The sequence below is a fragment of the Tetrao urogallus genome (assembly GCF_951394365.1).
Source record: "Tetrao urogallus genome assembly, chromosome: 2".
Classification (NCBI taxonomy): Eukaryota; Metazoa; Chordata; class Aves; order Galliformes; family Phasianidae; genus Tetrao; species Tetrao urogallus.
The window spans coordinates 65,193,660-65,214,040 of record NC_136814.1 but is presented as its reverse complement, the minus strand read 5'-3'; the positions used below and the strand labels follow the sequence as shown (position 1 = coordinate 65,214,040).

The 20,381-nt window shown below is 36.9% G+C and overlaps 1 protein-coding gene across 1 annotated transcript in view; it reads left to right on the top strand.

The window, feature by feature from the left end:
* SLC16A10 (solute carrier family 16 member 10) overlaps positions 1–20,381 on the top strand; it is a gene marked incomplete at both ends in the record, with an annotated part of 60,727 nt that overhangs the window by 24,762 nt on the left and 15,584 nt on the right. Inside the window, 2 exons of the mRNA XM_079549889.1 lie at positions 11,128–11,272; positions 14,043–14,478. Of these exons, the coding sequence (XP_079406015.1) occupies positions 11,128–11,272; positions 14,043–14,478 (581 nt within the window). The remainder of the gene's footprint in view (positions 1–11,127; positions 11,273–14,042; positions 14,479–20,381) is intronic.

The window sequence follows — 20,381 nt, the reverse complement described above, 5'->3', positions numbered from 1 at the left end:
TAGGTAAATCCAAAGTAAAAGAATAATGAGTAAAATACTGTTGGAATAGAAAGATGTTTGTGTGAAATAATAAATTCAAAACATCACTGTTTATGTATGTTTTTTTTCCTTTTTTTGGTAAATATGTGTTTTATTCTTTTTTTTAAACTACACTTTTCCAATGTGAAATATTGGAAAAACTTAATTTCTTTCAAGTATGTTCACTATTCTGAGAACTGCTTTTGAGAACTTTGTACGCTTTCAAACATAATAAAATCGTTTTTGCAGAGCAGTATAGCAAGACGAGGGAAACCACCTGTAATGCTTGAAGTAGCTCCGTATGTGACAAACGTAGGATAACATCTACTCTATGCTAATAGAATTTTAGCTCCAAAGAAGTTATTGCCATCTTGAATTTTAAAAACTGAAGTAGATGAATTATTTGCCCATTGATGTGTATCTCAAGATGAAAATGCCAAATTTTGCTGTGGCATTATCTCTTCCTCGGAGTGGATTATTGAAGTTGTGTGAAAGTGACTATGAAAAAGTGAAGTCAGATTGGTTTTGGGATAAACTCAGTAAAATCTAACTTTTCAACTGTGAACTATTGGCTTGAATGTGGAATTCCTTTAAAACAGTTAAATAGTGAAGCGCTTTGCTTTCATCTTTGACTCTGTAGCTTTTCCTAGAGAAAAAAAACATGCTTGTGTAGTTGAGGGGAGGCGGTTGTGATTCATCAGCTCACCAGGAAGCTGTTTGTTTAAAACTTTATTGCTAATTGACTATATAAGAATATCACCTAAATTGTAAGTGTCACCGGTGGTAAATATTTGCAATATTTAGAGGCTCTAGTCAGAATCCTGTCAGTATTTGAATAAATTGAAATGTACACAAGCTTTCACTTTTTCCAAATCTGGACACTAGGCTAAATTTGGATGGATGTAAACTCCGTATCTGCAAACCAGTGCTTCAAAAAGCTGTAGTTCACGTGTAGTTCAGGCTCCATCCCTGGTGTGGGTTGTGTGTGTGGAATGCTACATATGCTGTGAGTCACGTCATTACAGTTTGTGAGGTTTGCTGCGTATCTGGGAGAAAACCCTTCTGCAGTCTTTGTCAAAGTTTTCGTTACGTCCAACAACCTGGCCTTTTGGATTGCCAGAGGTTGGGTGGCTGCCCAAATAGTTGTACATAATGAGAAGTAATTTATTGTGCCAGTCAATAATATTGGCAGACTCAACAATTTTGGATGTAGATGGCATAGAGAAGCAAGGTCAAGCGTTAGTGGCTGGCTCTGTTTCAGGGGTTACAGAGAGCACAAGCCAAGTCACACGTGCGTGTAGCTGATATAAAGAGCACATGGCACATATTGGCACAGAGGAATTGCTGTCATATGTGCTTTATCTTGTGTTTGCTTTTATCAAGCTTTCCAAACAATGATTCCCTCTTTGTATTAAACCTCTGAAGGAGGTAACAATTTAATGCATTTTTTTAAATGTACAAAAACATCATATGGTATCTTTGTTATTTTATTAAACTTTCAGTATTTGAAGGGAAGTGAATGGAAGATATGAGGGGAAGAAATGTGATGTGTGTAAATTCCTTTCTTTCTCAGTAACATATTTGTATGTTATTAAAAACATTGAATTTCTACACAGACATCTGAAAAAAGTCCAGTTTTGAAATGCATTTCATTTTGTCAGTGCATTTGTGATGAGGCAAATAAATCTGTATGTGAATAGCCTAAAAACCAAGTAAACATTTTTCATGAAGTATAAGCATACTCAACGTCTTATTCCTGTCACCTCATTTTAAGTTGGTTCTTTTCATGTCAAATGTAACTTTCCACTAGAACTTCCACTAGAAAAATGTTAGAATTGTAAAGACAGACCTTTGCTATATAGTTCAGTGTTTGAACTTCAAAACTAAATATGTCGTCTTGAATTGAAGCATCTTGTTTGAAAATGAATGTGGTTTTTTTTTTCTGTGTATATACGGTTTCTTCACCTCTGAAAGGGATGCTTCAGTATTTGGGTCTTATCTTGAAAAATATTTACCTGTTACAGCATCTAAATGTTCTGTCCTAAAATCACTGTGTTCTTCTGTCTTATTTGCTTTGTGTAATAGCATTCTGGCGTTAGTCAGTGTTGTTTCACTCTCTGAAAGTTACTTCTGGTTTGTCAATAAAACCCAAATAAGAAACTCTTAGTAATATGTGGTAAACAGTGGGAGAACGATGGCTTATAACATTAGGAGATCTCTTAGGTTACAGCAGTTTGGGCCTTGAAGGTATTGAGTATATTCTGTTGTAAGTAGGTTTGAGGATGCCTGCCATGTTACTGAGATGTCGTGTGGTTCTGAAGGATCTTGGTATGCGAAAAGTTAGTGAGTTTGATGGTAACCTAACTTCCAGTAGTGCACCACGTTTATTTGCGAAACGAGATTTTTGTCTGTCTTGTCTCTTAGCATTTGTCATGTTCTCACAAGGACATGCTGCTGTAAAAGAAACAGGTATGCTTATACCATTTAAAAGACAGCCTTGATTTGCTGATCCCTTCCCAAACTGAGTAATGTGAGGGGACAGGAAAAAGCTTAGTAGCTTCAAGAAGAATTTTTTTTCAGCTTTGGGTCTTATTTTCTAATCTATGGTACGACTCTAAAGCAGGAGACCATTGCATGACAAGTTTGGTTGCAGATATGTTCTGGATATGAGTAAGTTGGTTGTGAGAGAGCTTAGCATTAAATCTTTCTGACAAATCAAACTATCATCTTTGAATTCAAGAGCTAACACTAATATGTAGAATTGATTTTAAATCAAAATAGAATGTGATTCTTGGTGTTGAACTGTTTGGTATTTAAAGAAAAAAAGGGAAAAAAAGTAATTTAGGATGATGGAGGGAGGGAAGATGAAAGCATGCCTGGAAATATGGAAATCTTGAACTCCAATTTGTCAGGCTATTAGTTAAAAATGTGATTACATTGTACTTTAAAAACTATCTCAGTCAGCAGAAAACATTCTTGTATGACTTCTAAAAGGGAAAACAAGTGATTACAGCTATTTCTTATTGATCTGTTCCTTGTTTATTCTTCCTACCACAGCATTTTCAGACTTCAAGTGTCAAAGGTCAAGCTCAGTTTGCCGTGAAATCCAAATGCATACGTTTTTCTGTTAATGATTGACTTCAGCCTTTTTTTTTTGAAGGTTCCTGAAGGCTTAATGCTTATAATCTCTACCAGCAGTATTTTGATTAACATCTTGTTTTTTATTTTTGAATTTTTTATTGCAGCTTTTCTTAACTTAAGCACTTGTTTATTTTCCTCTAACTTTTCCAATTGTACAGAAGATCTGCAGTCTCTCTGGTAGTAGAATTTGTTTGTCTGTAAGGGCATTTTTCTGTATTCAGGTTTTGTATTATGTAGTTTGGAAAAAAAGCAAAACAAAACAAAACAAAAAATAATCATTTTCCTGTTTGTTTTGGATTCAACACTACTATCTGAGTTATTTGTTTAGGGTGGGGACCACCAACCAAAAAAACACCCAAGCCACCTCTGCCTAAGCTTGCATTATTTTAGTGAGTGTAAATTAAATGAAGTAACTGAATTAATCAGATCTCCTCCATCACTACGTCTAGATCTTTTCTGATTGCTATTTTCCTGCCACTTACACTCACAAGGACTTGATCTCAGTAGAGACTCTGAAGACAGAAACATACAGCATATAAAGCCGAAGAAGAAATCAGTGTTGTGTTCTGACTTAATACTGTTTATATGGTTCCTACCCCCTTATTTAAACGTATGTAATTTTATAACATACTGGCAAGCACATATGTCTTTCCACCTTGTTGCATCAAGATCAAAATGCCATACTCATACGTGAAATAGCATTTTGGACGGTCACAAAGCATACTGAAGAGATGACGCATATAAATGTAGTAATTAGATATTAATTATATTAATTTATAATTATATAATAATAATAAATATAATATAATATTATATATATAATATTATATATGTATGTATATAATATAATATATAATATTATATATAATATAATATAATATAATATAATATAATTATATAATAATATAAATATAATAATTATATAATTATATTAATATATAATTAGATATTAATTATAAATGTAGTAATTAGAGTGGTGAGGTGCTGGAACAGGCTGCCCAGAGAGGTTGTGGATGTCCTGTCCCTGGAGATGTTCAAGGCCAGACTGGATGGGGCCCTGGGCAGCCTGGTGTAGTATTAAATGGGGAGGTTGGTGGCCCTGCATGTGGCAGGGGGGTTGGAGATTCATCATCCTTGAGCTCCCTTCCAACCCTGGCCATTTTGTTATTGTGTGAAATCTTACAGCTGTTTGTAAAATCTGCTGAGTACAGCACAAACTGATTCGGATTGTCTGTTAATGACTGAGTGTTGTGATAGCATACAGTTTGCTAATGGAAACAGTATATCTGTGCAGAGATCTATTAATTGGGATCCAATGGGTCATGTATAGTTCTTGGTTTCTGACTCATTGTAATTCCTTGGATCTTTCAGTAAAAAGGTCACTGAATAATTAACTTATTCCCCAAGGACAAGGAAAAGGAAGAGTGGAGAAAAAAACAATGCCTTGTATTGCTGTGAGAGGTTTCCATTAGTCTCTGATTCATACATGTTTATGTATTAAGCATGATCTCTATGTGTGTGTTTCTGATTAGAATCCTTTATAGATCATTCTGATTCTTAAAGCCTGTTCAAGACATCTTTGGTTTCCAAAAGATTTGTTGTTTCCTTGCACTAATTTTTTTTTGCCCCATTTTGGAATTTTCATTTAAAGCAGTATTCATTTTTATTCTATAGTATTTCTTTAAGGGAGAGCTACCTCAGACATCTGCAATGTAACCCAAGTTAGGACACTTCCTGTGGCAGCATTATGTCATAAGTTTATTTTTAGGCCTTAAATGCATACTTGCACTAAAGGGATCGGCAATATTTTTGAGTAGAACAAGCAGTACACTTTATGACAGGATGAATTCTAGATGTCATATGTCTATGTCACAATACTGCACACATTTCAAAATACTCTCCTTTTTCTACTCACATACAGTTCTGCGATCTACAGATTGCTCAATAATGGGGTAACTATCTAGAAATTCTGTTCTCCCCTCTGTGCCCCTTATCATAGGCACATGAGGATAATCTAGTGAAGTTCCTCAGAATTCACGAGAAGTTAGTGAGCAGTCTCAGAAACAATTTTCACAGGCGTGTGTGAGCAAGGAATGCAGCACAGGTCATCTGATGTCTTTGGCTAGTGACAGGTTGGATAAAAATAGGGCTGGCAACTTCTAGGAAGCTGACCTACAGGGGCTCTGGACATGGGAGGCTGTTGTGGCACTTGCTGGTTCTAATGATTCTGTTGAACTATTAATTCCCATCTGTTTTAGAAATTAATATATATATATTTTTTTCCCTTGGAAGAAAAAGGGAGTAGAAAATGCATGAAAGAGGATGTATCTGGAGTGTCTTAGGTGAAAGGTAGCACTCTGCCTCTGCTAATAGGAAGAAAAGAGTTCCAAAGGAAAAACTGTGTCAGTATGGGGGGAGATCTATAGTTCTAAACATCTATACTGTTAATAGGTCTGATGAGATCTACATATAAAGATCTCTTTCACTTAAAAATCCAAGACACCGTCAACTCCTTCCAATTTTTTTGGAAGGGTGTGTGTGTACAGCATCTTACAGCTTAGTCCAGGTTTTTTTTTTTTTTCTTACCTGAAGGAGTCTTTACATGTTCTTAAGTTCCACAAATGAGGGATTGATGGTTGGGCTAGTATTTCTAACCTAAGTTATATTTTTTTTCTGAAGAAAGCTATTGGCACTTGTCAATATGGGCTTCACCATCTATTTTCCCAATAAGCAAAGGTCTAAAACTGTTAGAATGTTCCTCTGGGAGTTTCAGTATCGTGGAATAACTTGAGTTGGAAGAGACTAGCTATGTGGTCTAGCACTCCCTCCCCCCACACACACTCAAAACTGCACATTTCAAAAGTATGTTGAACTTCTAAGTAAAGATAAGATTATTCACAGGACCTTGTCCAGCCTGATTTTCAACATATCCAAGAGTAGAAATTTCAGTCTTCCTTTTACTTCCTTCACTGAGGAAAAAAACACTTTGTAACATATAATTTGAGTGATGTTTATTATTGTTTGTCTCAGTTGTTCGTTATCCTATTGCTTTTCACCATTGATTCTGTAATGATCATCTGTTGGATATCTGAAGCCAGTAATTAGGTTTCTTTTGAGCTGCTGGGCTTCTCATCTGCAGGCTGAACAACAGATCCAAAGCTGTGGCTTATCATTGTGTATGAGCATGTTGGTAGCCCTCTTAGATTTGCTGAGTTGTTGTGTTACTGCTGATTAAATTCTGTGTACGTATGTGCAAATCACTGCTTACTGGAGGAAATATATTCCAAATGCATGCTGAAAACCCTAGTGGGCTCTGTCTCAGTTGTTAATCACTAGTGGGGGAGTAAGATTTATTGTGGGATTTTTTCCCTTTTTTTTTTTTTTTTTCTTCTTTGAATCACATATAGTTTTATAAGCACTTTTACTCAGTGGCACTTGATATAGTGATACAGCATTGTTTTGTTTTTTCCTAAAGTAAGGATAATGAGGAGATAGAGAATTAAATTAGTCACAACTAATAACCAAATGAAAGCATGAAGTTTTTATCTAGTAAATGTTGTCCTTCTCTTTTCTTGCAGTGTTTTTTGCTGTACAAAAGGAGAACTCCTAGATAATGTTAAAGTCACGCATTCAGAAATTACTAAGTGCCATTATTTAAGCAGTTGTATTAACTCTGTATTGTAATTTTATTATAGTAGACTTTTCCACATAAGCATTTTTGGTGACAATGAAAACTATTAAACATCTGCTGTCCACATCACTTGTCCCATATTGCTTATTTCATTTGAATGCTTCAAAGTATTTTGTCTTAAAAATCTGCTCTCTAGATTACTTGAAACAATAATTTCACATATTTTTGTTAGTATGAGAGAAGTATTGTTTTCATTTCATAAACATAGAGGCTAACTCTAAAGCAGGTTGTCCCTGATTCTGCACTTTCTGTTCTTCATGAGTTAAAACACAGCACTTTATTATCCAGCATCACTCTAGGCATTGCAAGCTCTAGTGCAGTACAGCCTGCAGTGTTGTACTGGTTGCACAATGGGGTGAGAGAATGGATTTTTAGGAAGGAGGTCTGATAGTGAGCAGAGGTGTAAGCAATGGCTGGCCCATCTGTCCTGCAAATTTCACCAGCCTAGCTATAGAATTATGTTAAGAGAATCTGCTGTGGCATTCGGTGTAGACAAGATGCTCTCGTTTATCAAGATCTCTGCTTTGTCTTAGCATGGGCAATTCCAAACACATTGTTCTGCAAGCTATTCAGTGAGCCCGACTTCTACTTCTATCTTGATTTGCTACGTGAGCTACACAAACACATCTGATTTTTAATGTGGGCAGACAAAATATTTTTGGAGTTGATATTGACTCCTCGACTTAAATATTCTTCTCTTGGTTTGCCTTCTATCTTCCAAACAATGGCTTTTTGTTCCTGCCTCAAAAATTCCCAGGGGAGGATACTTTAAAAAAAATAATAATCTTTAAGTTCATCAGAGAATGAAGGGTGTTAGTGCTGTATTAAGCCAACCACTTGAAAGGCTTTGGTGAGGATAAAACTGATGACTTTCAGTGTAATGCTCAGAAGAAAAAAAAAAAAAAAAAAAAGAAGTAAACAGGAATGCTATAGAGGGGTAGCCTTTAAATTTGTGTGCAGTAGAAGCATTTCAGTGTGAAATGCTATTAATGCTTTCTTTTCCATTGTCTCGTAAGTCCTAGTGTTTCTGTCTGCAGAATGAACTAAAGCATTTGACAGCTTGGGGTATAAATGTATATTATGCAATCCAGCTGTGACAATGGGGACAATTTTTACTGACAGATAATGGCTACTTACATTTATTGCTGAAGACGAAAGTCGTGCTATTTAAATCATAATCATTTTTTAAAGCAATAAAACAGCAGCATATTTGTGGAGTGTGTGCTGTGGTTTTATAGCTGCAGACTCTTGGACAGAGAAACAGTGTACAAACATTCCCTGCTTACAGCTGCATTATTTCCATTTGTAGTGAACTGATAAGAAAAGGACATAGCGGAGATTCTTATTTCAGTATGATTTTAGTTACAGTAAATGTTGCTTTTTTTTTTTAATAATATACTGTGTTTCAGTGGCTCAGGAACTCTTCAGTATGGGTGCTACCACGGACTCTCTGGTCTGATATTTTTAATTTGAGGAGTAACTTCTAGAGAAGCTCAGAAACTGGCTGTTTTGCAATGACGTGTTTTGAGAAGTAAGTCCTGAAGCTCCAGTGCCCAAGGAAAGTTTAATTGCTTTCAGTAGGAATAGCTCTTTTTCTATGGCAGTCAAAATGTTTTGTGTATGAGTATCAACACAAATACAGAGGTTAGTTGTTACATTAGTGTCTGAAATAACAGCTCTGGAATATAGCCAGCATGTGAGTAGGAAAGCAGCCAGTAGCCTGGAAGAAAAGTGTTTTAATCAATGTGTAATAGGTGCTCTAGAGGACTTGTGCAATCCTGGCAAGCTGCATTTGGATTTTTCATATGAGTTCTTTGGGACTTATATTGTTATAATTTGCATTTTAAAATGCCAAATGCAATTAATTTTACCTTCTGCATACAGAGAGGAAGAAGTGAAAGAAATATAAGAAAAGCTTTTTAGAACAAAGAATTGAAAATCACTCAGATTATATTTTATATTTTATGTATTTTATATCCATCAACTTCTTCGTAGGATCACGTTACTGCAGCAAGGCATGCTTGCCTTCAGGAAATCAGGTTCACATGTGCTGTTCTGCTTTCTTTTTTGTGTGTGTGCTCAGCTTCTTCACAAAGGATAAAGACAAATTTCCTTGAATTATGCACACGTGTGAAGTTAACTTAAAGACTATTCTTTTTGTTAAGTCATAATAAGGGTGTTTATACCAGGCATGCCAAAAGAATCTGTGCAAGTTCCTTTTCTGTGGGATCCAAGAATCTCACAGGAACTGTAAGTTAAAGTGCTCCAGTTTGCTTTAGGTAGGGAAGTGGTAGAGCATGGACTGCCGCTTCTGGACTTCTGTCACAGCACTGTTTGTGAAATGCCTCAGATAAGGCTGTTCCCTTCCTTTTTGACCCCACGTTATGTGGGAAATCTGTGGAACCTTTCTCCTATTTTAGGCTTAGCTTGTCATTGCTGTAATAAGAAAAGAAACAAGTGATAAGAGGCATATTTCTTTCATTAGGACACACGAAAATCGAAGTCAGCAAGTTAACTGAATGTCATTGGAGCTGAATGTTTTCACCTAAGGCTTTTATATTCCAGTTTTATTATCTTTGAAGGCCTGTAAAAGTCCTGCAAACTATTTGCTTAAACCAAGGAGAATGCTGCATGAATCACACAGCCTGTGCTGATTGGAAATTAGAACTGCTGCACTCTTACACGGGGCTATGAAGCAATGTGGTCCGTGCCCTTATACAAGTTAAACTCTTCCAGTGTCCTTTCCTTTCAGTGTCTCAGGGGCTTTGTTTCACTCAGTGTTGCCCGCTCTTCCTTTGCACAGCCCTGAAACTTAATGTCACAGAGTGCAGGGTTGACAGGGCTTTGGAGTCTGGGCTAATCAGCAAATGCAGCAGCTACCCATGAAAAGTACCTCGTTCTTCTACAGATCGTTCCTTGAAACTCCGTGGTGTTTTTCACATTCTCAATAAACAACAAACTGTTCAAAACAGGTCGCAGTTCATCGAAATCATTGTTTTTCCTAAAAGGAAGGTTTTATTTCATATATTCTCATTCCTGTTTGTCTCTAACCCGCTGTTCTTTTGTCTTTCATTTACGTTCTAAATGCTTTTGAAGAAACAGTACTTTTGTTTGCTTGTTTGTTTCACTCTTTATTTCAGTGCCTAGCACATGGGGTCTTCGTAGTGCCCAGACCATGTCTCATAGGCACTTCAGCAACTACTTCTAAAGCATGATATCGGTGTATCCGCTTCCAAATATTCCTCCTTAGGTCTGTTGGTTGAGTTTTATTTTTTCAGATAATGTTATTTGCCTTTGTCACCAAATCATCATTGTTTATCTAACTGTCACTAGCAAAGATAATCTAAGTAAAATCCCAGTTACAGGAATTCAAACCTATTCCAGATGGAAAGAGCTCTTTTATCTTCCATACAATTCAGAAACAAGTTAAAATATTTTTTTATGTGTCTTGCCTCAGCAGCTTTTTTTCATTAGCCAGTAGGCCAATTTTTTTTCCTGAAGAGATATAACAGACTTATTTATGTCTCTAAATATCTTACCTTTATGACCTGGGAGAATTCTTGGTTGATACATCACTAATGTGTGTTTGAAAGAATGACTACATGATAGCTGGTAAATGATGCCTTTTGAATACCTGCACAAAGTGAAAAAGAAAGTTGATTTTTAATTTAAAATTAATCAGTCTTACACTTAACGTACTTGAAGATACTGTAGTTTGTTATTCAGCCAGAGAAGTGTTTAACTTTAGTATACTTACCTGGATTAAGTCTTTATTATCTAAAGACTCACTGATAAACAAAGAACTATAGGTTAAGCAATGTTTATAAAGCTCCAGCTTGATCAAGATCTGTGCAATTAAATAAAACATTTGTTAAACTTTTCAGCAAACTTAGCCGTTGAAGGTTGAAAAAAAGTATAAAGGTATATCAAGTGAAATGTGCTCATAAATTTCAGAAAGAATGTGGAATTATCTGTATCTACAAGTTGTCGTTAATGGCCTGGTCATTAGTGTGAATTCTAGCTTAGTCCCTGGTGGAGTAAATGTGTTTAAAAATATTTTATTTATTTATTTTTTACGACTAAAGTCAGTTGTATTCTTGGAGCTGATGAAATCTAAATTACTTGATCATGTGAATTGGTCAGGGTTTTCATTTGTACTGTGTTAGGTAAAGATATTTAAACACATAGCATGATGCGGTTCTCAATTAGAACAGGTAGTTGCTGACAGCTTAAATTGTGCGATCTTCTAAAATGTGCTGTCTTTTTCTGTTCTGCAGCATGGGTGAGCTCACTGTCTATGGGAATGGTCTTCTTCTGTTCTCCAATAGTCAGCATATTCACAGACCTGTTTGGTTGCCGAAAAGTTGCTGTTACTGGAGCTGCATTAGGTTTTGTTGGACTCCTGTCAAGTTCTTTTGTAAGGTAAAAACAATCTTTTTAAATTACATTCAAAGTACTTCTATCAGTTTTATGCTGATCCTCCCATCAACTGAATACGAAGGAATAAGTAATGCTACTTTATCTTATAGCTGAAGACATTGTTCTATTGCTGTTTTTCTAGCTGTGACTACCGTGAATAATCAAAAGCGGTGCTTTCAAATTCAAAAGTTGTTTGTAAGATGTAATGTAACCTCATAACAGCACATCCTATTTATGAGGAGCCGCTCTGTATAAGCTTATCAATAGCAAAACGATGTGGTAACCTCCAGGGAGATGTTGGTGTTCTAGTCAAATTCAAAGTTTCCTTCTATTCTTACCAGTCTAGCTGCCAAATGTTAAGATAGCAAAAACATTGGTGTAATGATGGATCCTTAGGGCTTACTGTGAGGAAGTCTCTATTGAATTGAACTCCACAGTAGTGGAGTGTTTGTCTTCCCTCCACGTTATACTTCATTTTCTATAATTTTTGCAGAACAAATCCTAAGAAGTTTGAGAGGCATGCATAGTAGAAGATGAGGAAACAGGAAACTTACTCTCCGATTTTAGTCATCTGCAGAAACCAGTTAGTGAAGATAGGGTAAGAAATAGCAGGAAAATAAGCTGCATTTATTTCTAGTCCTCAGTCTGCCTTTTCTATCCTTAGCAGAGCGTAGAGCAGAATTCAGAAGAGTTTTCTATGTAGAAATACCAATTTCTATTTCTACACTTTCTATCAATATCAACAGGCTTGTGAAAGTGTTTTCTGTGCCTGTGCTCTGAACCAGACATATGTGAGCTGTCTGTTATCTGCATGGATGGATATCAGTGCTGCATGCTGCTATCTTGAACTAACACCCCTACTTTGGGCGTATGTCCCCTAATGTGAAAACGTATCACAAGTTTATAGGAAAATAGTCTTGATTTAGGTGCTGAGGCTAGTGTTTTTATTTATTCTGGGAATAAATAATATTCATGGAAAAGGAAACTGTCTTGTTACATAAACATGTTTCCATTTTTTTTTTAATACTTTTGTTTTTAGTTAATCTAAGTGTAAAGATTTAGATTAATACATTTTATTTAAAGCAAACAAAACAACACCTTCTGTCTGATATGTTTCCAGAGGATTGCCATCACATTTGAGGTGCAAACTGAAAGAATACGTACTGGAAAAAGTTCTTCTTCATCCCCATGTAGCACAGTCTTGTGGTAACTGCTAAATACTACAAGAACTTCATTATTGTAAATTAAAAGGAAAGGTATTTCTTTTTTTTGAAGAAAATGCTGCCATCCTTCTGTATTTCTTTGATTTCCACTGGAAAAACACCACAGAAGGTGCAAACAAAAATTTTTACAGGCTTTAAAGATGTAGCTTTTTTAGAATTCTGTTTTAGAGGAGCAGTCGTGAGCTTGGGATGAGAGATGAATTCTTGTTAAAATACATTCCAAGTTAATGTGCATTCTTAGTATTTCATTATGTTACGCACACTATCAAATGACTTATGTTGATATTATCAGTTAATTGAGGGAGTATAGTTCAGATATAGAAGTGTTTTAACAGTAATATTTCATACAGCAGATGAATGTAAATATGATTTACTGCTTGTTCCATATGTAATACAAGTTTTATCTCTTAGGAAGCTGAGACATAAGATTATTTGTAATGCAGGAAAAATATTTTTCAATGTGTGTCATACTGCAAAGTGTTTGGATCCACAGAAGGAAGAAGAAGTTCTGTGTTCTTACTGTATTATATTCTTTCTCTCATAAATTCTGATTTTAGTTTCTTTGATATTTTTCCATTGACTGAAGTAATTAGTTGTTTCTTTTGGCTAATTTAAATATAATCAAATTTTAAAATTGATAGTTTAGTGCAGAAAGAAACAGTAATATTGCAAATGCATTCTTTCGCACAGTAACATGTAAATTCTCAGTTCCTGGTGTGAGACCTGTGAATCAAATTCTATGTTCTAAGAATTTCTAAAATGGCATGGGAAACTTGCAAAGTGCATTGTCATACTCTGGTGTAGAGGAATATTGGCAGATGGCATCCTGTGCTGAAAACCACTACAGAAAGCATTTACACTGGTAGTATAAGGCTGCTCTGAAAGTAATGCCTCCTATTTTATTATATTGGTCCACAACATCAGAGGTGAATGTTCGGGTTGTGGCAGTAAAATTGAACCTTCCCACCAATATTCCATTACATTTTTTTGTCGTGTGATGGCAGCAGAAGGGCAGTCTGACAATATGGTGCCCGACATAGAAGAAGTGTGTATGAAGCAAAGATGTGTCACTGAATTCATCCACATGGAAAAAATGGCACCCGTTGACATTCATCAATGTTTGCTGAATGTTGATGGAGACCAAACAGTGGATTGAGCACAGTGAGGCTGTGGGTGAAGCATTTCAGCCATGGTGAGAGCAATGTGAAGGACAAGCCACGTTCCAGACAGCCATGCACAGCCGTCACAACACAAAATGAAGAGTCCCAATCAGCTCATCCATATAAATTGGCTAATGGTCGTGACTATGTTGACAAAGAGTGTTTTGTAGCTGAAAATTTGCTTTATCAAATAGTGTTGTTGTCTCTTTGCACTTGTAGTTTCCATGGAAATTCCAAACAGGACACATTACTTTTGGAGCAACCACATACAAACTCTTAGCTCATTTCTGAAAATATGTCAATTAATTGGAAAAACACTTCTGTGTGGTATCTGAATGTGAGCATGCATTGTTTTACAATTTTTTTTCCTATTTTTTATTTTTAATACAGCACCATTGAACCTCTGTACTTCACCTATGGAATATTATTTGCCTGTGGCTGCTCATTTGCTTACCAGCCATCTTTGGTCATTCTTGGGCACTATTTCAAGAAACGCCTTGGACTAGTAAATGGCATCGTGACTGCAGGAAGCAGCTTGTTCACTGTATCTCTGCCCTTCCTCTTGAGAGTTCTGATTGATTCTGTTGGCCTGTTCAACACATTACGGGTCCTGTGCATCCTCATGTTTATTCTGTTTCTGGCTGGCTTTACGTACAAACCTCTTGTTTCCAACACCAAAGACGAAGGAGAAAAGAAGGGCAAGTTCAGATTTCCTCCTGAAAAAAAGGTTTTCAATTTCTCCGTTTTCAAAGTCATGAGTTATCGAATCTGGGCTTTGGGGATTCCTGCTGCACTTTTTGGATACTTTGTGCCTTATGTTCACTTGGTAAGTGCACTTCTTTTTTTTCTTCATATGATGCGCACAGTCGTTCCATTTTGTATATTGGACTAAGAAAGCAATCATTGATAGGAAGCAATATTTAAGTCAAAGTAGTTTTGGGGAGTGTTCTGTTTTGCTTACTGCCCACGTTCCCAGTGTGATGGGGGAGAGAATTGGGAAAAAAAATAAAAAGTAGAACTCAGAGGATGAGATAAAATTATTTACTAGGTGAAAATGAAAAGCATAATAGTTATGTCTGTATATATGAATGTATGTAAGAAGTGATGCATGAGCAGTTGCTCACTACCCACCAAGCAGTGCTCAGCTAGTCCCTCAAACAGCAGAAGAGAGCAATGAACTTCCATCCCCTTTAAAACTCCTTCTGCATGTGCTATGGAATATCTCTTTGGCAAGTTTAAGTTAGCTGTCCTTATTCTCTTTGCTCCCAGCTCCTTGGGACCTTCGCTGTAAATGGCCTTGGCTCTGTATAACACTGCTTAGCGGCAGCTATATAAACATTGCTGTGTTATCAACAGTATTTTTCTCCTACAACAAAGCCATAATAGCATACCAGATACTCTGAAGAATATAATTCCACCCAGCTGAAACAAAACCAGGGAGAAACATGAAATTAATTCTGGTGCTGTCTGTAATAAAGAGATTCCAGGGCTCTAATCAAAACTAGTAGTGGAAGCCAGTTAAATTTTTAGTTCCTTGTTCTCAATTTTGACTTCTACAGAAAGGTTTAAAAATGTTTAACTGTTAAAAAAAGACATTTGAAAAGGTATAAACTGACTTTTATTTATGGGTAGTAGTTTGACTTAGTTTTTAATGGTATGTAGATCTTATTCAATGAAAGAATGAATAGTTCTTTGAAATAGTTTAATTCCAATAGATGACTTGTCTGTTGTGACAACTTGTATTTTTTTGTTAATTCTGTATAGAAATGTTCTGATTTAAAATGCTCAAAGGGATGTGTTGTAGAGCAAGCATTAGAGAATTACAGCATAGCTGAGGTGTGAAGGGTCCCATCTGGTCCAACCTCTGCTCAAGCAGTGACACCCACAGCAGGGTGCCCAGGCCCACATCCAGGTGGCCTTTGAAGATCTCTAAGGAGGAGACCCCACAGCCTCTCCAGGCAGTGCCCTGTCACCAGCACAGAAGTTCTTCCTGGTGTTCAGACAGAAGCTCCTATGCTCTAGCTAGTGTACATGGCCCTTTGTCCTGACATTGGGCATCACTGAAAAGAGCCCGGTTTCGTCCGCTTCGCATCCTCCCTTCAGGTATTTATAGATGTTGATGAGGTCCCTCTGAGCCTCTTCCAGGCTGAGCAGACCCAGCTCTCTCAGCCTGTCATCGTAGGAGAAGTCCTCCAGTCCTTTCAGCATCCTGCCAGCCCTCCACTGGACTGTCTCCGTTATGTCCAGATCTCTCTTCTAATGGAGGGTCCAGAACTGGACACAGTGCTCCAGGTGCAGCCTCTCTGGAGGGAAAGGATCACTTCTCTTGGCCTCCTGGCAGTACTTTGCCTAATGCAGTCAAGAATGCTAGTAGGTATTAGATACAGCTGTTCGTGTTTCTAGAGAATTGAAGAACAAGACCGTACAAGTAGAAGTGTTGGTTATTATTTTTCCCCCGTATCAGATTGGCAGAAATTCTGGTTGCAAAATTTAGCTCCAGTGTATGAAACAATTTGATGGAGGCTGTTTTTAATGTAATGTTTGTGACAGAATTAAGAAGTTGAAATCGCTGATGTGGTAAACGTGGTGATATAGTTGTCAGTAAACATGCTGCTTGAGATTTAAAGAATGGGAGTGTTCTCACAGCTAAAACATAATTTCTATACCTGTACATGAACTCACTCAAGAATTCAGGTCAGCTGTTAGAACCAAACATATACTTTTCCCTATGACTCAATTTCAAAAGGTATTTTTTTTTGAACTGGATTCTTGAAAGACGAATTTATTTTTATGAAAGTATGATTAAGTGAAGTATTTGCTGACGAGCAATGATGTATAGAATTGTGGAATTCTCTGGGTTGGAAAACACCTTCAGGATCATAAAGTCCAACCATCAAGCCTGACCTGCTGACTGTTGCTGTATTCCTGGAGAACTCCCTGAAACCTCAGAAAGTCTCTGTGGATCTGTATTTTGAAAATCTGAATGTGAGTACTGGAAAATGCCCCTGTAAGGGAACAGCATGAATTCTGCCTTTCAACACAAAAGCTTTAAATCCATTAGATATTTATGGATTGGTTTTTAAGCTTATTTTGTACGCTTTTGATAAAAATGTATTTTATAGACTTCCAAGTGCACCAGATAAGTTGAAGGCTAAGAAAAAAGTAACTTTTGGTTAGTCCATCTACAGAATCACCGCTTACTTTACTCAGCTTTAGGAAATGAAAATTACTATTGTCACATTGTTTACTGTGTATTTTTAAATTTTATGCAATAGTGGAAAAAGGATTTGCCATTTGAACAACCAACAACTTAATATGATAAAACTTTTTGCTATTGAGAGTGGCCAGCAAAATCCAGCCTGCTAGGCAGCTAGTTGCAAGTGCCTTAGGAAGACAAATCTAAATGTGGTGCTCTGGGAAAGATTCAGAGGTGAAGTTGTGAATTGTTCTCCTAAAAGTAGCAACAGGGTCTCCTTTTTTCCTGACTTGAAAGCCATGACTAGCCATCTTCTCTACCTGTGTGCTTCCTATCAGAATTTCAGCTTCATTTCTGTGAATCTCAAAACACCAACTGGAACTTCTTGAGCCAGTTTCTGCATCTGGTAGTTCTCCCAGGCTTCCATTAAAACATCTTGTCTGGGATGCCTGGCCTGTTTCTTCCCTCCTCCTACCTCAGTGCCCTCAAGCCCTGGTTTCCATACGTGTCAAGTCTCATTTTTCCTTCCCTGAGCAGCACTTCTGTCAGTGTGACGGGAGCCCTTGACCACATGGCAAAGCAGGCACGGTCCCTGCCAATTGTGCCACCAGCTGAGCCATGGGACCTGGATTTAGCAGACTTGGTGTGCTGTAGGCACTTCTTGGCTGCTGTCTACTGCCTTGGCACTACAGAGAGCCTGATGTTCCCAGACAAGTTTTTTGATTGCTGCTGAGGCCAAACCTGATGTCTGCTTTTTCTGTGTTTCTGAAGCACACTGGGATGGAGGATGCAAGTTGTGAGGCTTGTAGTGAAAAACAAATGCAAGTTTATTTCAGGTTTTAGAATAAGAGAAATAGACAGGTTTTCATAATTTTAATTAGCTTCTCTGTATTTGCTTGGTAGAGTAAATGTCTGTTAAAACCAGGGAAAAGAACTTGCCCAAGAACTATGCTCTAACTAAAACTGAGCAAATGAGCAAGTTCTATACTGTGCTAGCTGGTATGGATTTACCAGTACCTGACTCGCAGCCATCTGCTGAATTTTGAAACAGGCAGCATGTTGGCTTTTGGCCTTTTCAGGAGAGGAAAAAAAAAATTTAAAAATTCAGCTTATTTGTGCCAGATTTTGTTAGTGGATGTCCTATTCCATATAATTAAAGGAATTGGGCTAGGGGAATTCTTATAGTTGTTGATTAGGATTGTTGATTAGGAAGTTGATAGTTCATGGGATTACTAAACCACACGGCTATGATGCTTCTCAGTTTTAAATTCATTCTTAACAGTTATTCAGCAGTTATTCAGTGCAATTCTAGTTTAGCCCATTCCGTTTTAAATTGTGTCCACAATAGAAATCTCTCAGATTAATGTAAAAGCTTCTTTCCAAGTTATTTTAATGCAAACTATCTCGTTCGAGGAAATGATTCTGTACATCTGAGTATTAAGTATAACTGAAAGAAAACGCACCTAGTTGCTCTGCCACTCCTTGTACCATGCTTGTTCTCCAAAGAAATAAAATATTTTTGTTCTTCAGGAATCCTAGGCTAATATAATGTATTTCAGTGCTGTTCTCTCAGTTTTTTTGAAAAGTATCTCCTTGTTGTACACTGTTAATACTGAGGAGCTTGTTGGGTTGACTCTTTTTAAAGTTCAATATAATATGGTAGGTAGTTTAAAAGGAATGCTCTTGCTTTTTGTACATTGTTCAGCAGAGTGGAAAGAAATGCTACTTAATGGGTGCTGTTGTATAATCTCTTACAAGGTAGGTTCAATTCAGTATGAATTTACTTATGTATCAGTTGTGACACGTTTACAAAAAATGTGGCTAAATACTGTGTTGTGTTTTGACAGCAATAAGTCAGCCAGTGTGAGGAACACTGATAGCACTGAGAATACCATCTTAACTCTTTCTGCGCAATGTTTCAGTCCCGCAGTAATTTGTCTTGAGATGTCCACAGTATCCCCATCACCTCCATTTCAAAACAAAACGTAGTTCTGTGTAGCAGTTACTTTTATTGAGTGCCTCTTGTTGGTAATGAGAGGTTGTCTTTTTTTAATGCCTTCAGCCATGAGTTTCAAATGTAGAATGAAAAAATAAGTTGAATAATTAAATAATTCAAGAAAGTAGTGCAAGTATTTATTACTTGTTGTACAATAACAACAACAACGATAAAGCAACAAAGCAAAAAAAGGATTGTAGGCAACAATAAAAATGCATATTGATTGAATTACCTTTTGAAGTCCCAAACCTTTTATTAATAAAGGAAATGTGTGCTCCTAAAGAATGGCCAAGTCTGTTTGAAAATTAGGCTGATGGGTTAAATATGATTATATGGTTGGATGCAGAACTGCATTCTGAATGTGAATGCTACCGTAACACTGTCTGTACTCTTAATATTTCAGAATAGCTCAGGAAACAGAGCTCTCAGTATTTCTCACCCTGCTTTGTTTCCTGTTTCTTAATTCAAGGTTGTAAATCTGACTTTATATTTTGATGCTTATCCACATTTGTATTCTGTGGTGGGTACATACTTGCATATGTAAAGACTTCTGGTTAGCAGCAGCTATGTGGAATGCATGTATCTGTGTGCTTTATGTTTAAGAACTAAAATATGTGTACCTGGCTGTTTTTTCCAACATATTCCCTAGGAGAATCTGTTTTGAGAGGCAGATTTAAATACTGGATTGATTCCCTTCAGTAGATAAGGTACTGAAGATTTTTTTTCTTTTATGAATTTGTACATACCAGGAATTGGTTCAGCTAACCTTCAAAGAACATGCAAACGAGAGTGCAGACCTGGTTCCTAGAACTTAGGTAGATATTGCTTCAGTTTCTAGAAACTACCACTGAGAAACAAAGCAGCAATTTGGATTCTGCTCTCAGATTTTCATCAACTGTATTGGAAAAGAAAGCCCACCACAAAATAAAAATGTGAGGCTTCAAAGCAGCTGGCCAGCTGAAAGGTGTTCTGAAAAAAAGAAACTGCAGCCGCAGCGCTGTTGTTAGGAACAGACTTGTGTTCTGCCAGCACCCCATGTTACTGGAAGATGACATTCACTTTCTCTGCTGATAAACTGCTTCTCAGATTTGTGGGGAAACCATGCAACAATGGAGTGAAGGGGTAGTGTCTGAATAGGCCTGGCAGCCACTAGTGAACAATTTGTATGGCTATAATCACTGTAAAAACAGAGACCCTGTTTTTCATCATGAAATAAATACATACTGTAGCGCATATTTCCCGTTACTATACTTTTTTTTATATGAAAACAAGGAATACTGCATTTCAAACAAAAACAACAGAGGAGACTTGATGCATACGTTGCACAAAGAGAGTCAATTCAGCCTTTTCTTTTTATAGACCTCAGGAATGGCTGGGAAAAAGTGCCAGTGACGATAGACATTCTTGAAAGGCTGCATTCTTGAATCTGCTGCTCTGCTCAGTTCAAAACAGCTGTGACAGATTGTGACTTGCCATGTTGTCTTATGGAGACTGCTTAGCCCATTTTGAGGGCTTCAGTGAGCATTACCCAGCCAGG